The 20,077-nt window shown below is 66.2% G+C and overlaps 2 protein-coding genes across 2 annotated transcripts; both read left to right on the top strand.

The window, feature by feature from the left end:
* Window positions 1–23: 23 nt before the first annotated feature.
* WIPF2 (WAS/WASL interacting protein family member 2) lies at window positions 24–5,040 on the top strand. Its single transcript, XM_054396866.1, has 7 exons — window positions 24–86; window positions 574–706; window positions 841–963; window positions 1,364–2,020; window positions 3,322–3,531; window positions 3,677–3,778; window positions 4,609–5,040. Exons 1-7 carry the CDS (start codon window positions 24–26, stop codon window positions 4,647–4,649), a joined length of 1,329 nt encoding a protein of 442 aa, XP_054252841.1. The 3' UTR covers window positions 4,650–5,040.
* A 1,615-nt stretch (window positions 5,041–6,655) lies between these two features.
* CDC6 (cell division cycle 6) lies at window positions 6,656–9,690 on the top strand. Its single transcript, XM_054396843.1, has 11 exons — window positions 6,656–6,886; window positions 7,219–7,437; window positions 7,515–7,714; window positions 7,846–8,009; window positions 8,148–8,254; window positions 8,402–8,541; window positions 8,633–8,733; window positions 8,868–8,932; window positions 9,068–9,267; window positions 9,381–9,521; window positions 9,601–9,690. Exons 1-11 carry the CDS (start codon window positions 6,664–6,666, stop codon window positions 9,688–9,690), a joined length of 1,650 nt encoding a protein of 549 aa, XP_054252818.1. The 5' UTR covers window positions 6,656–6,663.
* The last annotated feature ends 10,387 nt before the right edge of the window (window positions 9,691–20,077 follow it).

Here is a 20,077-nt window from a genome sequence, read left to right as displayed (position 1 = left end):
GAGCCTCCAGGAGCTGGGCCAGGATGCCAATCCCTCCTCCCCCGCCACCACCGCCAGGCCCCCCGCCGCCTCCCACCCTCAGCGAGGTAGGGGCTGCCCACTGCCCTGGATGGTTGCCTGATGGGGAGGAGGCCCCTCTGCACAGGGGGCTGCTTGCCAGGGCCCCTCATTGGGTCTGGACCTCCTTGGGTCCAGCTTGTGTGGGCTTCAGGTGACCCATGTGCCTCTGAGAACAGCAGAGCCTGGAATGTGGTAGGGGCACAAGTGGCTTCTTTGCATTGGTGTCTTCTGCTCCTCCATGGCCTGGGAGGGGGAGCAGATCCTGCAGATGGCTGCAACTGAGCTGTGCCTTGGGTCTAGGCAGGACAGGGTCTCAGCCTTGCTGAAAGGAACGGCAGGGTCACCTGGGACAGCCTGGTCACAGCCTGGATGAAAGCCCAGCAGAGGGCTGCTGGCAGGGGTGGAGGTGCCTCAGGGCTGAGCGGAGGAGCAGTGGGAAGGTGGAGTGGGGCTGTGGCTGCTGCTTGGATCAGGCTGTCCCTGTGCCACCACTGAGCTGTTCCTGGCCTGCAGGCGAACACTGAGCCACCGAAGCTGAGCCGGGAGGAGCAGCGAGGCCGTGGAGCCCTCCTGCAGGACATCTGCAAAGGCACCAAGCTGAGGAAGGTGACACAGATCAATGACCGGAGTGCACCTGTCCTGGAGAGTGAGTACCCACCCGGGGCTGCCGCCGTGCCCCTCACCACAGCTCCTGGGCTCTCACCCATCTGGTTTCCAGCAGCTCCTCCTTGGAGCTGCTGCTGATTCCAGGCTGAGCCCTCCCTGCCTCTCTCCTTCCAGAGCCCAAGGGCGGCGGTGGTGGTGGTGGCTACGGCTGTGGCTCCGCTGCCATCCAGCCCAAGGGTGGCCTCTTCCAGGGCGGTGTGCCCAAGCTCAGACCCGTGGGAGCCAAGGAGAGCTCAGGTAATGGCTGCCTGCCTGTGGCTTCTGTGGGGCTTCCCTGGGGAGGGCCCTGAGCAGGAGGCAGATAAGAATCTTGCCTGGGGGGATTCCAGCTGGTTAGAGGCAGTGACCCCAAGTCAACACCCTGCGTGTGGCCGCAGTGTCCCACTGTACAAAGCTCCTCTAGGGCCTGGGAGCTGAGGGTTCCTCTGGTGTTTCCCGTGGCAGGCTGCCTTCAGCAGGCCAGAGAGCGAGCAGCAGCAGGGAGCTGTGTGGCTGAGCACGGTGCCAGCTCCCTGCCTGTGCCAGACAGGCTGTCCCGTGTGCCACACAGGCTCAGAGACAGGGCAGGTCGCTCTCACTGCCTCCTGGCCCTCTCCATGCCGTGCCTGGCTGCTCACTCAGCCTTCCCTCCCTGCAGACAGCTCTGGTAAGCAAACCCTGCAAGTGCCCGGTGCCAGAGCAGCCGCCCCCAGGCCGCCGGTACCGGCCAGCAACAGCCGACCTCAGGATGACGCCGACAACAGCCGGGGCTCTCCGCCGGAGCTGCCGCGCACGCAGAGGCCTTCCCTGCCGGACCTCTCCCGGCCCAACACCGCCGGCGGCACCGGCATGAAGCACAGCTCCTCCGCCCCACCGCCGCCGCCGCCTGGCCGCCGAGCCGCCGCCCCTCCTGCCCCCCCTCCGGCACACGGTACCAAGGGCAACTCCTACAACCGGGAGAAGCCTCTGCCGCCCACCCCGGGACAGCGACTGCCCGCCGGCAGGGACGGACCCCCGGCCCCGCCCCCCATCAAACCCCCTCCCTCCCCAGTCAGTATCCGAACAGGGTCGGGAGCTCAGGGCCAGTCTCTCGCCCCCCCACCCCCTCCTTATCGGCAACCTCCCGGTGTCCCCAACGGCCCTTCCAGCCCCGTCAACGAGTCCGCCCCGGAGCTGCCGCAGAGACACAACTCCCTGCACAGGAAGACGCCAGGGCCCCTGCGGGGGCTGGCCCCACCGCCACCTGCTGCCTCCCCCTCTCTGCAGAGCAGCCGCCCCCCGCCGCCAGCCAGAGACCCCCCGAGCCGCGGAGCAGGTGAGAGCCCTTTGCTCTGCTGGGCCCCGGCAGCAGCCCTGCTGGGTCAGGATGCAGCCACCTGCCTGAGGGGTGGTGGGAGGGCTGGGAGATGCCAGGGGAAGAGTCAGCGCCAGGGCACAGTGAGGCTTCACCCGCACCTGGCAGTCGGGGTTGAGCCAGGGGCTGTGGCTGCACCGTCACCTGCAATTCACATCCCTGCTCCTGGGCTCCAGCTTCTTTCATGTCTGATGGTGCTGGTTTGTGGCTGCCTGTGAGATGGTTGTGTCCTGGGGTGGGAGGTGAGAACATGGTGGAGCCAGAGCTGTGGGCACTGTGGTTGCTTCCTAAATGTCACCAGGGTGGTGACAAAGTGGTGGCAGAGCAAGAAGAAGCCTTTCCCCTGGGCAGTGCAGCCAGCTCAGCTCCTGGGCACCATCCTGCCCCTCTCTGGGCTGGTTCTGGTGCTGTGTGGCTCAGAGTGCAGCTGGCCAGGAAGGCTCTGTGGCCGCTGGTCCAGTGTGTCAGTGTCAGACCCTCTTTGAAGGGGTGGCTGGATGCAAACCGCTGGCCCTTCCCACCCGGAACTGGGCGTGAGGCTGTCCCTGCCCTGGCAGCGGCGGTGCCTGTGCCCTGCTGCCCCTCCCTGCGCGTTCCTGGGCTCTGCGTCCAGACCGCAGCTCCCGCCTGGGCCCCTGCCAAGCCGCTCTGTCCTTCCGGCCCTGCCAGAATCCCTCCTTTGAGTTATGGCTGGGGATCTGCTCTGTTAAGTCTGGCTGTAATTAGCCTAATGAAGAGCATGAGCTGCCACTGTGCATCCGTGGGAGGCTGGGCAAGAGCCAGAGGTGGGTCGGAGGGAACCTGGGTCCTGTCACCACCGTGGTGGCACTGTGGACGTGGCTGCCCAGCCCTGGCAGGCAGTGTCCTGCCTCCACCTGGAGCTGCTGCCCTCAAACCCTGGAGTGGGCAGGCTTGTAGCTGCTGCTTGGGTCCTCTCTTGTGCAGAGGGTGACTTCAGCCTGTCTGTGTGGAGGCCTGGAGCAGCTGTGGGAGGGGTGGGCAGTGAGCGGTGGGGGCGCAGGCTGGGCTGTCCCCACAGCTGACAGCAGGAATGAGCTGTGAGCAGCCAGCAGGAAATCTCCTCTGGGTGTGTGCAGGAGCATCCCTGGGCTGGCTGTGCTGGCCGCTGGCCTGGCCTGGCTCAGCAGCCGGCCTGGAAAGCTCCCTCAGAGCACGTCCCTGGCCCTGCTGCCAAGGGGAGGGTTTGCCCCGGGGACGCCAGGCCCTGGCCGGCAGCGGTGCTGAGCCAGCTTCTCTTGCAGTCCCTCCGCCCCCTCCGCCGATGCTGCGCAACGGGGGGCGTGACGCCCCCCCACCCCCACCCCCCTACAGACTGCACCCCTCTGCCGAGCCCCCCAGCCGGGGGAAGCCACCGCCACCGCCCACCAGGACCCCGGCTGGGCCCCCACCGCCACCACCTCCCGTGCGGAACGGGCACCGGGACTCCATCTCCACTGTCAGAGCATTCCTGGGTGAGTGGGACCCTGGGTGTTGTCCATGCTCCTGTGGGGGCCTGCAGCTGGAGCTGGAGGGGGTCCTGATGCAGAGCCAAGGCCTTCAGCTGTGCTCATCTGGAGCTGCCCACCTTGACCTGCCCCTTCTCCCCCTTCCCTGCAGATGACTTTGAATCCAAATACTCCTTCCATCCTGTCGAAGACTTCCCAGCCCCAGAGGAATATAAGTACTTCCAGAGAATCTACCCCAGCAAAACAAACAGAGGTAAGGGAAGAGGAGAAGGAGGTGTCCTGCTGTCCAGCATGGCCTGGCCTGGTAGCTGCCAGGAGGTGACAGCAGTGTAGCCATGGCCACCCACTGTCCTGTTTGTGCAGAGGCTGGTGTGAGCCACCCTGAGTCCCAGGCTCCCAATCCCTGTCCTTCCCTCTACAGCAGCATCACCCTGGGATCTACACGTGCTCCCTGTGCTGCTGAGCTCAGGGTGGGGGCTGAGGATTTGGGCTGTGGGGGTGTCCCAACCTCACCTGTCCTTTTTTTTGCCCACTCAATCTGCGGCAGAGAAGCACCACAGGGCTTGTTCCTTCCTGCCATAAGGAGCTGGGGTGGTTAGAAAACGACCCCAGGTGCAAGACAGGAGCCTGGGGGGTGTCAAGAGCCTGTTTGCGTGTCCCAGAATGGGCCCTGAGTGGTGGCACCGGGACCTGGAGCTGCCAGCAGAGCCCAAAGTGCCCTTGCCCGGTGCTGTGCCGCCGCTGCTGCATGGCAGCCCTGCGGCTCCCAGAGGAGACTCCGGGGAGAAGGGGAAGCTCGTTTATTTTTAGAGCCATGAATGTTTAATGTGGATTTGAAAAGCCCTGAGCTCTCCATGCGTGCTGCAGCGGCTGCTGCGCCTCGCAAATCCCAGGCTCCAGAGCTCTGCGGGGAGCATGGAGCGAGGGGGGGCTGAGGGGGGGTGCAGCTGGTGTGGGGGTGTGGAGGAGGGAAAGGAGCTGGATCCAGCGCTGCAGGGCAGCAGGGCTGGCAGCGCAGGGCACCCTGTGCCAGCCCTCCCTGTGCCAGTGCTGCTTTCTCTGATTGGTTTTCTTGCCTTGCAGCTACGCGTGGAGCCCCCCCGCTGCCCCCCATCCCCAGGTGAAAGCAGGTCACAGGGGCAGATTGTTCCTGAGCAGAGAGATGAGCTCCTTCCCCTTCCTGTGCCGGGGCCTTCTCCACCTCCCAGCCCCCGAGGACCCTGCATGAGACACTCCCAGCATCTTCGGCTCTCCCAGCGGCACCAGGACGAGCAGATCCCCCCCAGCCCAGCTCTCTCCACCAGCCCACCCTCACCTGCAGGTCCCCCCCGGGGACTCCTTGACCTTGCTGCTGAGCCCAGCTGGGTCCTTTCCTCCTCACTGATCCCAGGGCCAGCCGCAGCATCAGGACTTGAGGCAGAGGCTGAGCCGTGCCCAGCTGATTGTTGGGACCAGAAGTGGTGGCTCAGGGCCTAGCTCCTGAGGCATGGAGAGGAGCTGGGGTAGGTCAGGACAGAGACACTCTGTGTGACCGCTGGCAGCAGAGCCAGGGGGGCCAGGAAGGGCTGGCAGAGCCCCGCTACCCTGCCCCAACCCATTGCTTTTTTGCACAGGAGCCAGTGGAGGAGCAGGGGGAGGGAGTGGGACCAGCTAGGGAGACCCCAACAGTGCTGGGGGTGAGGACATCCCCAGTGCCACCCAGCACTAGGGTGAGGGCGTACCTGGTGGTGGCCACCTGGCTTTTAACGCTAAGTTACCAAACCCCAGCATTTTGAGGGGAAAACACTAACGGACCATGCAGGAGGCTGGGGGGTGCCGTTCCCAGGTGGGAGGGGGGAATTGGTTGTTCTGGTTCTTAGGTGGTGGGGGGCATGGGGAGGGAGCTGGGGCCACAGCCCCCGTGCTGGGGGGGTTGGGCTGATGCATTGCCTTACACTGCCCTGTCCGGCTGCCGGTACCGGGCTGGTTTCTCTGTATTTACTCACGGTTCAGGGGGGCTGGACATTAACTGTAGTTACTGATCTCTTTTGTACGTTGTAAACTGCTTGTACTGTAGGAGGGCAGTGGGCTCGCTGTGGGGGTGCTGACCCGCCCCCCCTCCCTGACTGTACTGAGGGTTGGGTTGGGGTTTTTTGTTTTGTTTTGTTGGTTTGTTTTGTTTTCTATGAAGATGGAAACTCTCCCAGTTTGGACTGGAGTGCAGCAGCGCAGGGTAAAGGCTGCTCATGGAGGAGGTGAGAGGGGCTCTAGAGGATGAGGACCCCTCAACCCCCCCCCAGTGCTGCTGATTGGTTTAAATAAAGGTCAAAAAGGTTCTCCCCAAGCGCTGGGTGCCCCCCACCCCCGGGGAGTGGGGTCTGTTTTAAGAGGGAACAATAAAAACCCAGGAGCTTGAAACTGCATTTAAATAAAAGTCATAAAGATACCAAGTGGTGCTGGCTGCTGTCTGGGGGGAGTGGGCAAAGGGAAAGGTGATGCTGCGTGGGGCCTCTGGGGACCCCTCCTCTCCTCTGGCAGGGAAGGCAGTGGTTCCAGGTGCTGTCAAGGCTGTGGGAGAAACTAGGAAGGGAGGAGGGGGAAGTGCTAGGGAGGTGGGAATGGGGTACTGAAAACATGGGAAGGCAGGACCGGGAATGCTGGGAAGGCTGAACTGGGGGCGCTGGTGTCACAGCAGGGTCCGCCCTGGCAGACTACAACTCCCAGCATACCCTGCGCGCCCTCGCTGATTGGCTGCTGGGCGACCGCCCCACCCTTCGGCTGCAGCTTTTTGGCGCCAGACTTTGTGATTGGCGGAGGTGGCCGGCGGAGCAGCCAATGGGACAGCGAGGGCGGGCCCAGCCCGGCCTGGTGGCGGGAAGTGCGGAGCTAGAGCTGAATTGGCGCGAGAAGGTGGGTGGCGGCGGAGCGGGGGCATGGGGGGGCGCCGGGGAACTTGGGGGGCTCTGGGAAGAGCAGTGAGCTCCGGAGGGCTGGGCTGCGCCGCGCCGGTGTGGCGGGGATTGGGAGCAGAGGTAGGAAGCGGGGCTGGGGCGACCGAGCAGGACGATATGGCAGGGGGGAAGCAGAGGCGGGCGGGAGCTGTGGTCTGGGGGTCTCCTTCTCTGACCTATGTCTCACCTTTATCCGCAGACCCCTACTATGGCCAGCAGGGGCCCGCAGCAGCAGCCCACTATCGGCTTTCCCCGCAGGAGGAGCTCCCGCTGCCTCGCCACCCCCACGGTCAAGAGCGGCCCTGACCCCTCCACCCTGCGGCTCTCGCCATGCCCCAGAGCCTCCGGTCCTGCGGAGCCCGGCCGGGCGGCCTCCAGCACACTTTCAGCCCGGCCCAGCCTGCTTCCCCTGAGCCCCCGCAAGCGCCTGGGTGAGCCCCACTTCCACTGCTCCCTTCCCTGGGACCCCCTAAGAAAGGCTTTTGGGGGTCACCCCTTTCCGAAGAACTGTTCTAGGGCGAGGACTTCACCATGCTGGGGCTGGGGCAGGTGAACCGACCCAGCTCCATCCTGTCCCTTGCACAGCTGCGTTTGTGGCTTCTCAGTTTCAGAAGGAAAAGCTGCTCCTGGGGGACTGAAGCCTCCCCTGGGGAGAGCCACCCTGGATTACAGACATCCCTTTGCACACAGGCTCACCGTGAGGGTTCTGGGACCTTGCCCCAGGTGCTCGGCCACTCCACTGACTCTTCTCCTTCCTCCCCAGGCGATGACAACCTCTGCAACATCCCCCACGCCCAGCCCTGCTCCCCGGTCAAGCGCAGCAAGGAGAACCAGGGGCGCCGCTTGCTCTTTGGGGACCCCTCAGCCTCCCCTGAGAAGCTCAGCAGCCCGGGGCTGTCCCTACAGCGTGGAGGGCAGGATACCCCTGAGAGATCGGGGCCTGGTGGGCAGCCTGCCCGCAGCCGGCTCTTCAGGCAGGAAGGTGACTGTGGTTGGGAAGGGGCACAGGGCCCTGGGGGTGTCACAGCCTCCACTGAGCCCTCTCTGTCCTCCACACAGGCACCTGCTACCAGCAGGCCAAGCGGGCACTGCACGCGGCAGCGCCCGAGCGCCTCCATGCCAGGGAGAGGGAGATTGGCATCATCCGGCAGTTCCTGCGGGACCACGTCTGCGGGCGCCGGCCTGGCAGCCTCTACATCAGCGGTGCCCCTGGCACAGGGAAGACAGCCTGCCTGAGCCGGGTGCTGCTTGACTGCAAGGTGGGCTGGGGGTCCCTTCTTGGGGAGCAGGTTGGCAGGGAAAGGGGGTGGCAAGTGGCAGGGGGAGAAGGATTCGAGCACTGTGTGGGGGCAGTGGGCAGCCTGTGGTGTAACGCTCACACCCCTGGCAGGGTGACCTCGCCGGCAGCAAAACCATCATCCTGAACTGCATGGCACTGAGCAGTCCAGCGGGCATCTTCCCTGCCCTGGCACAGGAGCTGGGCCTGCCTGGTGCCACCGGCCGGGAGGGCATGCGGAGACTGGAGAAGAAGCTGACAGCCCAGGGGCCCATGGTGTGAGTTGCCTGCCCTGAGGGGTGGTGTGGGGTCCCCCCTTGGCAGCCTGGCAGCAGCTCTCTTTGCTCAGGGTGGTGCAAGCAGGCTGGGGAGGGTGGGCAGAGCCAGGCTGACTTGGGCTCCCCCTCACTCTGCAGCCTGCTGGTGCTGGACGAGCTGGACCAGCTGGAGAGCAAGGGGCAAGATGTGCTCTATACCCTCTTCGAGTGGCCACGGCTGCCAGGCTCCAGGCTTGTCCTTGTGGGTGAGTGTGGGCAGCATGGCACTGCCCACCCTGGGGACCTTTCCTGTTTTGAGGGGCTTGATGTGGGGGTTGGTCTTTGAATAACTCCATCCTCAGGGTACAAGTCCACTCTCCCTGCTTTCCCTTCTCACCCTGCCGTGCCCGCAGGCTTGGCCAACGCCTTGGACCTGGCTGACCGCAGCCTGGCCAGGCTCAGTGCCCACCCAGCTGGCAGCCCTCAGCTGCTGCACTTCCCACCCTACACCAGAGAGCAGCTCACTGCCATCCTGACAGAGCGGCTGGGACAGGTGAGGATGTGGAGGGGACACACACACAGGGGGGCCTGGGCTCTGTGCCTATGGCAGCAGTGCTGATGGGCACTGTGTGCTGCCTTGGCAGGTGGCCGGTGCCCCTGTCCTGGATGCTGCTGCACTCCAGTTCTGTGCCCGCAAGGTCTCCGCAGTCTCTGGTGACGCTCGCATGGCTCTGGATGTCTGCAGGTCAGTGCCAGCTCCAAAACCCCACAGTGCCAGGACTGGTGTGACCCCTGTGAGTCCCACATGGTTCCCTGGCACTGGGGTTGCCTGCAGCAGGGTGGCAGCTCTGCCTGGCACTTAAGGCTGTCCCTCCCCAGGCGCGCAGTGGAGGTGGTGGAGCTGGAGGTGCGGAGCCAGACCCTGCTCAAGCCTCTGCCTGGTGGTGAGTGGCTGCTGGAGCAGAGACCAAATCCTGCAGGGGCACCTCTGGGCTGTCTCAGTGGGGGTCTGGGGTACCAGCTCTGCACTGCCCCCCTTCCTCTGCCTCCTTTTCCTGATGTCCCCTCCTGTCCCCCAGCAGACTCCTCGGCGCCCCCAGTCCCCCGGCGCGTGGGGCTCCTGCACGTCTCCCGCGTCCTCTCGGAGGTGTTTGGGGACCGACTGGCGGTGGGGGGACGGGGGGCCCAGGACAGCTTCCCCCTGCAGCAGAAGTTGCTGCTCTGCTCCTTGCTGCTGCTCGCCCGGCGCCTGCACACCCAGGAGGTGACACTGGGGAAGGTGAGGGACTGAGAGACCACCTTGGAGCGGGGTGTGGGGAGTAGGTGGGCGTCCCCTGGGGGATCTCCTTTGAGTGCAGTGCAGCGTTGCGACCCCCACTCTGCCTTCCCCAGCTCCACGACACCTACAGCCAGGTCTGCCGGCAGCAGCAGCTCCCTGCTGTGGACCAGGCTGAGTGCCTGTCCCTTGTCACCCTGCTGGAGTCCCGCGGCATCCTCGAGCTGAAGAAGGCCAAGGAGGCTCGGCTGGCCAAGGTACCTGGCGGGGCTGGGGGCTGGCAGCAGGGCTGGGGGCTGGCAGCATGGTGCTGAGCATCTCTCCTCTCTCCCTCAGGTGTCTCTGAAAATGGAGGAGGCAGCAGTGAAGCACACGCTGCAGGACATGACGCTGGTGGGCAGCATCCTCACCCAGGGACTGCACTAGCCCCCTGGCAGCCCCCTCCCCATGTGTGAGCCTGGCAGGCTCTGCTCTGGGGCATGGTTTGGGCTGCCCTGGGGATTTGGGGCATGGTTTGAGCTGCTCTGGGGGTTTGGGGCACGTTTTGGCCAGGCAGGAGCAGGGGAATGGCTCCCAAAGGTCTCTGCCCTTGTTTGTCAAGTCCTGCCCTGGGACCCTCAACCCTCACTATTTTAAGTATTATTAATATTGTTATTATTATTATTCCTGTGTGGTTTTAACAGAGGCAGGAGGCTGGCACCCACAAGGGCCATGGGCTGTTGGTGCCCCTGGCACACTCAATCCTGGTGTCACTCCAGCTGTCAGCCAGGGATGTGTCCACTCCTGGCTCGTTCTGAGCCTCTGGGACGGCCCCCCCGCCTCCCCCCATCCAGCCTCCTGCCTGCACTGGTCCCAGTGCCAGTCCCATTCTGCATGCTGGTGCTGCCGGGGGGGTGCTGAGTGTGCCTGGCTCCAGGCTGTGCCCAGCTGGAGGGTGGGAGGCAGTGGGGCTCTTATCTCCTGGCAGTAATAAAATTGTACCAGTGCAGCCCTGGCTCCTGCTTTCTGCCCCTCCTTAGCCCCTCCCTGCCCCAGGGCTGGGAGGTCCCAAACCTTCTCCCCCTGCCTGCAGTGCCCCCACCCCCAGCTCTGGCCCCAGCTCCTCTGCTTCTGTTACAGAATGGAGGCTTTGACCTAATTTTGCAGCTTCCCTGGCTGGGGGGCAGGGGAGAGCCCAGGCAGACAGGAGAGTGGGGAGGGGGCTGGGGCTCCATCACTGCCCCACATCCACTCATTGCCACTCACTTCTGCCCACCCCATGCTGTTCCCTCGACCCCCCAGCACTGCCTAGCAGCTCCTGGCCAGGGCTGGGGTGCTGGGGGGAGGTCAGGGTGGGGGTTCAGGGGTCCCTGGCCTGCCTCAGTTTCCCCTGCCCCCTGGACCCCTGTTTCCCACCAGCCCCATGCTTGCCCTGTGCCCCATCACACCCCTGTGGCTTGTGAAGTCCCCATGGTGGTGTGCAGGACATGGGGACTGTGGCTGTGTCCTTGCCCTGGGCACTTAGTGCCAAAGCAGAGCCCAGGCACATAGATGGATGCCACCACTGAACTGGGTGTCCTGGTTGCAGCTCCTCTCTTCCACCCCCTGCTCTGGCACACTGGCACTGCCAATCACTGCTGTGCCAGGGGACGCCTTGGGGATGGGTCCAGCCCTGGCTGCTGGGTCCTATCCTGTTTGTTATGGAAACTGATGGGGAAACTGAGGCCGGGGCAGCAGGGCAGGGCTGGTGCCAGCTGGGCCCTGAGCGTGGCTCAGCTGCTGGCTGCTGTGGGGCTATTTATAGCCAGGGCTGCCATGTGGTAGACGTGCAGTGGCACAGGGAGGGGGCAGTGGGTTCAAGCCAGGCTGTGCCTGCCCTGCTCCACATCCCTGTGCCCACCTCCCCATGCCAGGGGAGTGGGGGGGTCCTGGTCCCCTCATCACACCACAGTGCTGAGGGGGGACTGTGGCCCTGCCACCGTGCCACAGGGCTGAGTGGGGGACTGGCATTCCCAAAGCCATGGGCAAAGCCAGGTCAGGCACAGGATGCCAGGGGAGCCCCTGGCTCCCCACAGCCCATGGCAGCTGCATTCTACCCCATGCCAGCCCCACGGCTGCAACACCTCCCCACAGTGAGGGGTCAGGGCAAATGGTGAGGGTGGCTGGAAGCTGGCAGCCTGGGTTCCCACAGTGCTTCCTGGCACTGCCCCCTGGGTGTCCTGGTGATGTGGGCAGCAAGGTTGCATGGAGGATGCAGCCCCACGGTGTGGTGACACAGCTGTCCTCACTGTGCCAGGCTGCCGGCGTGCCCGTGGCTGGGCCGGGCCTGGCTCTGCTCTCTGCCGCAGTGGATGAAAAATCGATGGCGCAGACGGCTCCAGCCGCGCGGGGCTGGAGCTGCTGCCGGAGCTGCTGCCGGAGCCACCACCGGAGCCGTTCATCACCGCGCAGCGAGGGGCAGGCAGTGCCGGGGCAGGGGCAGCGCAGCTCAGGGACATCGCTGCTGCCACCGCGACACCCCCGGAGCCCCAGACCCTGCGCCGTGCCCAGGGCAGAAGCATCAGGGGAAACCCGAGGTGCCACTGGGACCCTGTCCCCCCCAGCTCTGGCACACGTGTGCCCACGTCGCCCGGCTCCCACACACACGTGCTGTGCCCAAGGGGCTGGACAGTGCCCGGCTGTGCCACAGGCCGGCCTCGGGGGTGTGTGTCCGGCTGCGCGGCTGCCTGCGTGTGCATGGCGGGGGCCTGGTCCCCCTCGGCGGTGTCCCTGGTGCCCCCTCGGCGGTGTCCCCGGTGCCCTGGCCGTCTCCCTGTCCTCCCTTGCACTCTCCTTACATAAGCAGCCACGTGGCGGGCACGGCCCCCTCCCGCCGCTCCGTCACCGCCGGCACCCAGATTCCATCTGACAGCCCCGTTCCGCTCGGCTGCGCTCCTGCTGGGCACCGGGACTGGGGGTGCGGGGCAGGACCCCACACAACCCTGCCAGGCTGGCACCAGGCCCCGCGAGGGTTGCAGGCCTCAGTGGGATAGGGACAGCAGGCATGCAGCCCTGCCCCAGTGGCACCTCCTGCCTGCATCCTGGCACCCCAACAATCCTGCCAGTGCCCTACCAGCCTTTAGCATCGCAGCTGCAGGACAGGCTGGGGATGGGCACTGCAGCCAGGCAGGATCCAGCCAGTGATGGCTTCAGGCCCACAGTGGGGTGGGGAAGGGTCCCCAGTGCCCAGTGGCCACCCCGGTGGGCCGCAGAAGGGGCGGTGGGTTGGCCTCGGTGCACATCTGGGAGTGATTTGGCACATTCCTCTGGGCTGAGCACATGCCGGCAGCTGGGCCTCGGCAGCCCTGGCGCTGCAGAGGGGACCGTGGCTGCCACAGGCTGCCTGTGCCAGGCCTGGCTGCCCATGTCTGGGCCCTCCTGCTGAGCGCGCAGGGGAAACTGAGGCACGAGAGCGGCCTGGTGGGCACTCAGCCCTCCTGGTATAGGGTGCTGCAGGGTCCAGGGGGAGTGAAGGAAGCAATGCACCCCAAAATGCTCCTGGCTTGCTTGAATTAATTAATGAATTAATTAATGGCTGTATTTGGAAGAGTGCAGCCAGCAAGTCCAAGGGAGGTTCTCAAGGAAGGTTCTTCTGCTCCTGCTCTGCTCTGTCCTCGTGAGGCCACAGTTGGGAGTCCAGACTTCAGTGCTGGGATCCCCAGTTGAAGAGAGACAAGGAGTGACTGGAGAGAGTCCAGTGGAGGCCGTGAAGAGGCTGAAGGGCCTGGAGCTTCTCTGTAAGGAGCACAGGCTGAGAGCCTGGAGCAGAGTAGCCCCAGGGGGCACCTATCAACCTCCAGCAAGTGATAAAGGGTGAGGGGCAAGGGCATGAGGCCAGAGAATGGTGCCCAGGGACAGGACAAGGGGCAAGGGGCACAAACTGGAACCCAGGAGGTTCCATCTGAGCAGGAGGAAAAACTTATTTGGTGTGAAGGTGCTGGAGGCCTGGAGCAGGCTGGCCAGAGAGGTTGTGGAGTCTCCTCTCCGGCATTGCTGGGCAAGCTGCTGTGGGTGTCCTGCTGGAGGGGGGGGGGGGGTAGACTGGGTGAGCTCCAGCAAAAAAAAAAAAAAAAAAAAAAAAAAAAAAAAAAAGAAACAAGACGGTTGCGCGGCCCCTTTAAGAGCCCCCTCCCCAACCTCCTCGCGGCGCGCGCACCCCTTCCGCCTTCTCGAGACTTCAAAGAGTTGCCGGCCCCGCCCACGCTCCGCCCCACCAGCCGGTGGGGCACCGCCCCTGCGGAAGCCCTATTGGCTGGCGGGACGGAGCGTGGGCGGGGCCGGCACGGAGAGGGGCGGAGCTCCCTCCCCTTGCTCCCCCCTCCCACCTCCGCCGCCGCTGCCGCCGCCGCCGCCCCGCCCGGCCCAGCCCCGGGTAAAGTTTCCCCGCGAGCACATGACTCGCAATGGCCGCGGCCGCCGCTCGTTAAGCCCCCCCCTTCCTTCTCTTTCTCCTCCTCCCTCCGTTAACCCCCCCTCCCCACTTTCCTCCTCCTTCTCTTTCCTTAGGCCGGGTTGTTTCCCACCCTCACCCCACCCCCCTCCAACCCTCCCCCCTCCGTTTCCCGATCCCCGCCGCCGCCATGCAACCGCCACCGGGAGCTTCCCTGTTTTAAGGATCTCGGTGTGAAGTCGCCGTGATCAGGTAATGAGTGGGGACTGTGGTCTCCGGTGGGTCAGACATTGAGGAGGGGGGGATCAGTCGTTGTTTTGGTGAAACGGTTGTGGGGGTGATCGCTGTGATTACGGGAGTGCCGGGATCGGGTAAGGCTGGTGGGTGCTTGTCCCGCAGTGTATCTAGGAACTCCCGCACCTCACCCCCTGTGGGGTGTCCTCGAACTGCAAGGGATTATTGGGGGTCCTGTTTGGCGGGGGGGGTGGTCCCAGGAAGTTGGGGACCCCTTGTCCGGGAGGCGGCGCTGGGGATCCCCCTCCGGTAAGACGAGATCCTGGGGATCCCCCCTTCACTCTGTCCGGTCCCCGCGGGGGATTGAGGGCCCCTGCCTGTCTGAGGCTGCCGTGAGCCCCGGAGGGGCAACGTTTCTCCCTGCCCCAGTTCCGGATCCAGGCTTTTCCTCGGGCTTGGCGGTGCTGGGCCCTCCACCTCTGCCGTTTACCGGTGCCTGAGTCCCCCCTCCCGGGACCGGTTGGCTGGATGCTCCCGAGCGGCAGCGCTGCCCCCGGCTCACCACCTCCGGGGCACCTCCAAGGCTCGGGTTTCCCCCCTCCCCGGTCTCAGGAGGGCCGGGACACCGCTACGGAGCACGGTACTGGGGGTGCCCCCTCCCGGAATCACCAGGTCCTCCGCCCCCGAGCCTCCGGTGCGCAACAGACCCGTTCGCCCACCCCCGGCCAGGGGGCGAAAACGGGGGTGGGGGGAGGGGGCGAGCCGGGGCCGCTTCCCTTTTTCGGGGTGCGGAGCTGGCGGGGGCCGGAGCGCAGGCGGTGAGGCTCGGCGGGGGAGCGGTGCCGGGGGCGCGGGGGGCGGCGGGGGCCGAGGCTGGGGTCCGGGGGGGCGGGAGCGGCGTCTGCGCCGTTTCCTGGCCGGCGGGCGGAGGAAGCCATCGCTCTCCGCGGCTGACAGGGCGCTGGCGCGGCGGCGGGGCCGGGTATGGGGGAAGCCGGGCCGGGGGCGCCGGTAGCCGCTTTTCCCCCCGCCGCAGCAGATGCCCAGGGGCCGCGGAGCCCCCGCGGGTTCCTGGCAGCAGTGGTCGTGTGGAGGGGTTGGGGGAAAGCTTCCCCGGTGAGGGCTCCCCCGGTGGGTTGGGGGGGAACCCCTGGGGACGGGCAACAGCAGCTCAGGCTGAGACGGGGCCGGAGCGCAGCCCCCCTGGCGCTGGAGCTGGGATGTCCCCAAATCTCTGCCGCTGACCTTTGACCCCGTTGAGTGGCGGGGATTGTCCCGCTGCTGCCCGATGGGTGCCGGGAGGAAGGTGGGAGCTTCCCTGTGGTGCCCACGCGGGTCCCCAGCATGGGGGTGCCCGCCGTGGCTCGAGGGGTGCTGGGCAGACACTGGCCGGCGGCCGTGGGTGCAGCACCCTGAGGCCCGGCCCCGTGCCGGGATTAACGGCTGACGGCTCGGTGGCTTAGCGGCCCCGCGGCTGCTCCCGGGCCATATGTCACCCGTGGGCCCCACACCCTGCCCTTGGGGGTGACCTTGCTGCGGTGCGGGGATACGAGCGGCCCCAGGAGCACTTGTGCTGAGGATGCCAGTGGCTGCCCAGCCCCCTTCATCCAACACCCACGGACCCCCGGGGTGGCACGGCTGCCACCAGTGGGCACCAGGACGGTGTAGCAGAGGGCAGGGCGCTCCATCACTCACTGCCCACTGGTACCCGATGCCAGGCAGGTTGCCTGGCCTCGCCTGGTTGTCCTTGCACACCGGACGTGTCCCCGGTGCTCTGTCGCCGTGCCGGGAGCTGCGTCGCAGCGGCCGAACCTGGGGAGGGCCCTTGCCGCCGCCTGCCCTGCGGCGCTGGGATTCACCAGCTCGGCGACTCCGGCTCTATTTATAACCGGGAGGCTCTGGCGTGCCAACGTGCCACACTCTGCTGCGCTGGCCATGGGCAGAGCATGTCCCGGGCCACCCGCGCTGATGCCAGAGCTGCCACCAAGGAGGTAGCTGAGCTTTGGGGTCCCTCGGCCCTTTTTGGGATGCCCCGGCCCCTTTCTGGGGCGTTGCTACAGCACTCTGTGGGTGTCCTCGGCTGGCAGAGCCGCGAATGTCTCCCAACGTGTCCCCAGAGGCCCCTTGGCACTCGGTGCCACGAGACGCCCCTGTGGCGCAGGGCCCCCCATGGTAGTGCCAGGCTCGGGGGGGGAAAGAAGGGGGGGCAGGGCTGCGGTGCCGGCAGGCGCGGGGGGGGCTGCGATCATATCAGCGGTGCCACATGTGCTGATCACGGAAAATAGGTTAATCTCCCTGCGGCTGGAGCCGGCTTAGCAGGGGGCGGCTCGTGGCAGGGCCCGGCGAGGGGCCGCGTGCGCCCGGTCCGGCCTCCGCTGGCCCCGGCAGAGCCATGGCTGCCAGCCTGCAGGGGGGGACGTGCCGGTGGCACAGGGCTGCGCCGGCCTCTTTGCAAACGCGGTGGTGCCTACGGCCCCAAAGTGAGTTTTGGCCCTCCCCAAGTTGTGCCAGATCCTCCCTGCCTAGCTTGATCTCGGGGCTCTAAAATCCGAGCCAGGGGCACGGTGCCACCAAATCCCAGTGTCCGGGGGGCGTCGTGCAGCTGCCCGACCGCTGCCGTCCACCCACGCCGGCCGCGGGCGCCGTGTCCCGAGCGGCCCTGTGCGGCGGCCGTCGGTGCAAGCCAGCTGCACTTGTCCGCCGGCTGTCGCCGAGCCAGAAAGGGCTGTCTGGGGCTGTGCTGTTCCCGGCACGGCGTTCCCAGGGCGCCGGCTGCGCGCCACAGCCAGGGCTAAAAACAACCCAGTGGCTGCCATCCCCCTGCTTCCCGGGAACCCGCAGGGAACCGGCTGTGGGGGTACCCCCGGCACCGGGACGTTCCCCAGCAGCGGGCAGGGCTGCGGGACCTGCGGTTCTCTGCCATCATCCTGAGAGCCAGGCTGGGTCTAGTGTCTCCTCCGGGAGCCGGCAGTGCCGGGGTATGGGTGGGGGTCCCCAGAGCGCTGTGGGGCTGATGGGTACCCAGGCATGGCTGGTCTGGTCTGGTCTGCTCCTACCAGGGTCCATCTGGCTTGCACCCATGGGATAGCCAGGCTGGGGCAGTAGTAGTGATAGTGGTGGCATGGCACAGCCGTGCCCGTGGCGGGGGCCGTGGCACCTGTTCCCGCAGAAGAATGGCGTTTTCTGGCGGCGGGTGCGGGAGGTGTAACCGGAGCGGCGCCTTCCCGGCGTAACCGGAGCTGGCTCGGCCACGACAGGTGGAATTTCAGTTTGTGGCTCTCACCCGGCAGGGGGATGTGGGGGTGCCAGAGTGAGGACCCACCCGGTGGCGTTGACAGCTGCTCCCTGGGGTGTCCTTGTGCTCCTGCGGGGTGGGGAGGCCAGCGTGGGCACCATCCCACGAGCAAGGATGCTGTGCCCGCGGGTCACTGGGGTGTCACTGGACCCAGGTCATTCTGGGTTGGTGGGTTGGTGGGTTGGTGCTCGGGCACAGGGACACCGGCACTGCCCAAGGACCTGCGGCGGAGCTAAGCAAGCCCCTGGGTGTGCCTCTGGCCTCTGGGAGCAGGGTGAAGGTTCTGGGGTCCACACCAGCCCCAGCACCCCCAGATTCCCTCGAACAGGGGCTGTGGGCAGCCCTGGCTCTGGCATATGCAGCCTGTGCCAAACGTGTGCCGCCGGCCCCGGCCGTGCTGCCGGGGCTGGGCCGTGATTCACGGCTGCCCGGGGACGTGAGAAACGTGACGGTGACTCACGGCCGAGATGCTTCGGGGGTACGGGGAGGGGGTCTCGGTGGCTCTGCCAGGGGGGCACCTCACACCTTCTGTGCAATGCTGGCCAGCCCGGGGAGAGCCAAGGCTGCCCGGGGAGGGGCGGGGAGGGACTGATGGCATCGAGGGGCAGCCGAGCACTTGGCCTCGCGTGTGAGGCTGCCCCGGGTCGGGCGCTGACAGCAGCGAGGAAACCGCAGGCTGTGACCGCAGCGGCTCCGCGGGCGCTTCCTGCCCTGCCCGGGAGGCTGCCAGCGGAGCGGGGCCGACCTGCTGCCCCCGCACCGGGGGGCATGGCACTGCCTCCTGCTGCACACATGCCGTGCGGGTGGCCTGGCACCAGAGTGTCCCCAGGACCTGCCCCAGTGAGAGTGCGAGGTGCGGGCAGCAGCCCCCCTTGCCAGATTTGGAGAGCAGAGTCAGATGGAAGAGCATTGGGGCAGTGGGCATGGGGGTGGCAGTGGTGCCAGGGCAGGCAGATGACATGGTAGGGGAGCAGGGTGGCAGGGTTGGGGTGGTAGGGGAGCAAGGTGAGAGGGTCCTGGGTGGCAGGGGCCCATGACAGTGGGGCTGGGGCTGAACTGAAACCCAGCTGCCCGGGAATTGAGAGCGGAGAGGGGAAGCTGCGGCCAGGAGCGTGGTGCCCGCAGGCATGACAGGAAGGGCTCGGTCACTGCCCGCCTCCCTGCTGGGCACCCCAGAGCAACCCTGGCCCTGCTTGTCCCTGTGGTGCCAGGAGGGGGGCCAGGGCGGTGCCCCCGCTCACCAGCGTGTCACATCCGGGCGCTGGCACTGCCATCGCTGTGTGCCCCAGCAGGAAGCACAGCTGGGTTTGGTGGTACGACAATGGGCACAGGGGCTGGGGGTGCTGCTTGCACTGGGGGGTTGGGGGAGCCCATGGGGTGCTGCCTGCCCCCCTTGGTGGGCAGGGCTGGGGATGGCTGCTGGGGGGAGGTGGCTGTCATGCTGCTGCCGTCCCAGTGCAGTCCCTGCCACTTTGCGGTTAGCGTTGGCTGTGCCAGGCACGGGGGAGCAGGATGTGACCCTGCAGGGGTGTGGGTAGTGAACCCAGCCTGGGGTCACAGCTGGGGGCTGTGTTTTTGGAAGGGATCTTTCAGGCTGGGGGCTGGTGCCAGTGCTGGGTGTATGGAGTGGGCTTTGCACCCCGCTTTGGGGTCATGGGTGGGCAGGGCAGCTTGGTCCCCCCCAGCCACACTGCCGTCAGCCTTGGGCATGACTCCGGGCTGCGTGTCCATGCGTCTGTCCGCTCGTCTGTCCGCTCCCGGGGGCCACCCCTGGCTTGGGCGGGAGGTTCCTCGTGGCTGGGATTTGGCCCGGGCCCCGTGGCTGTGTTTTCTGCGGGGCTGGAACGAGGAGCTGGATTCCAGGAAGCTCCAGGCCTCGGCCAGCTCCTGCCCTGCACTGGAGGAAACGGCGCCGGCAGGGCGAGCATGGACCCCCCTGAGGGGCTGCGTGGCCCCCAGCTGGCATGGGCTGCTCTGGGAGCAGGGTCTGCCCAGGACTCCCATTGGGGATGCTCAGGGCTCCCATTTGAGGTGCTCAAGACCCTCATTTGGAATGCCCAGAACTCCTTGGTTAGGAAGCAGCCATGTGTGAGGGTCTGTGCTGGCACAGGATGCCCACCAGGACACCAGCTCCTTCTACTCATGGGCACCCATGGGAGTGGGGTGGAGTGGACTCCCTGGACCCTCCTGGCTGCTGCTGGTGCCATGGGCATTGGAAGGGGTATTGGGAAGGGTATGGCTGCTGCCTGGTAGGATCAGGGTGCACAGTGGCCGGGGTGGCAGTGCTGGCCTCACTCGGTCCCAGGCCAGTGGCTTGTGGGGAGAGGGGCAGAAGTGGGTTGAGTAATTGGGCCCCAGAGTGGCTGGCACAGTGCCCAGCGTGCACTTGGCACCAGCAAACAAACAGTTTTTCCCTTGCTTCTATCCCCTGTGCTCCCCCTCGCCAGTGACTCAGGGGGGCTACAGCTTGGCCACGGCGACCATGAGCAGCCTCCCACACTGGGCAGTGCACACAGGGACCCCATGCAAGCGCTGCCAGCTCCCTGGTGCTGAGCCGTGGCCCCTGTGCCCAGGCAGACACTGACCTGGCATCCAACACCGTGCCCAGACAGTGCCCATGGGAATCCTGCACATGCTGCAGTGCCCAGCGGGTTGTCCTGTGCGAGGGAGGGATATGACCCCCACCCCAGCCATTGCTGGGTGCCCACTTCAGGGCAGCTTGACCGTGGGTCTCCCTGTGGGTCCCCATGGGTGGGGAGGGCAGCAGTGCAGCTGTGCAGCTGTGGGTGCTGATGGTGAGCTGGGGGTCCTGTCTCCAGTGGGTGCCCCCAGCTGGGCGCTGTGGAGAGCAGGCAGGGCTCTGCCCAGCCCAGCCC

This window comes from Indicator indicator, chromosome 39 (assembly GCF_027791375.1).
Source record: "Indicator indicator isolate 239-I01 chromosome 39, UM_Iind_1.1, whole genome shotgun sequence".
Taxonomy (NCBI): Eukaryota; Metazoa; Chordata; class Aves; order Piciformes; family Indicatoridae; genus Indicator; species Indicator indicator.
Note: the sequence above shows the minus strand (reverse complement) of the source record. Positions and strands in the feature narration are given on the sequence as shown.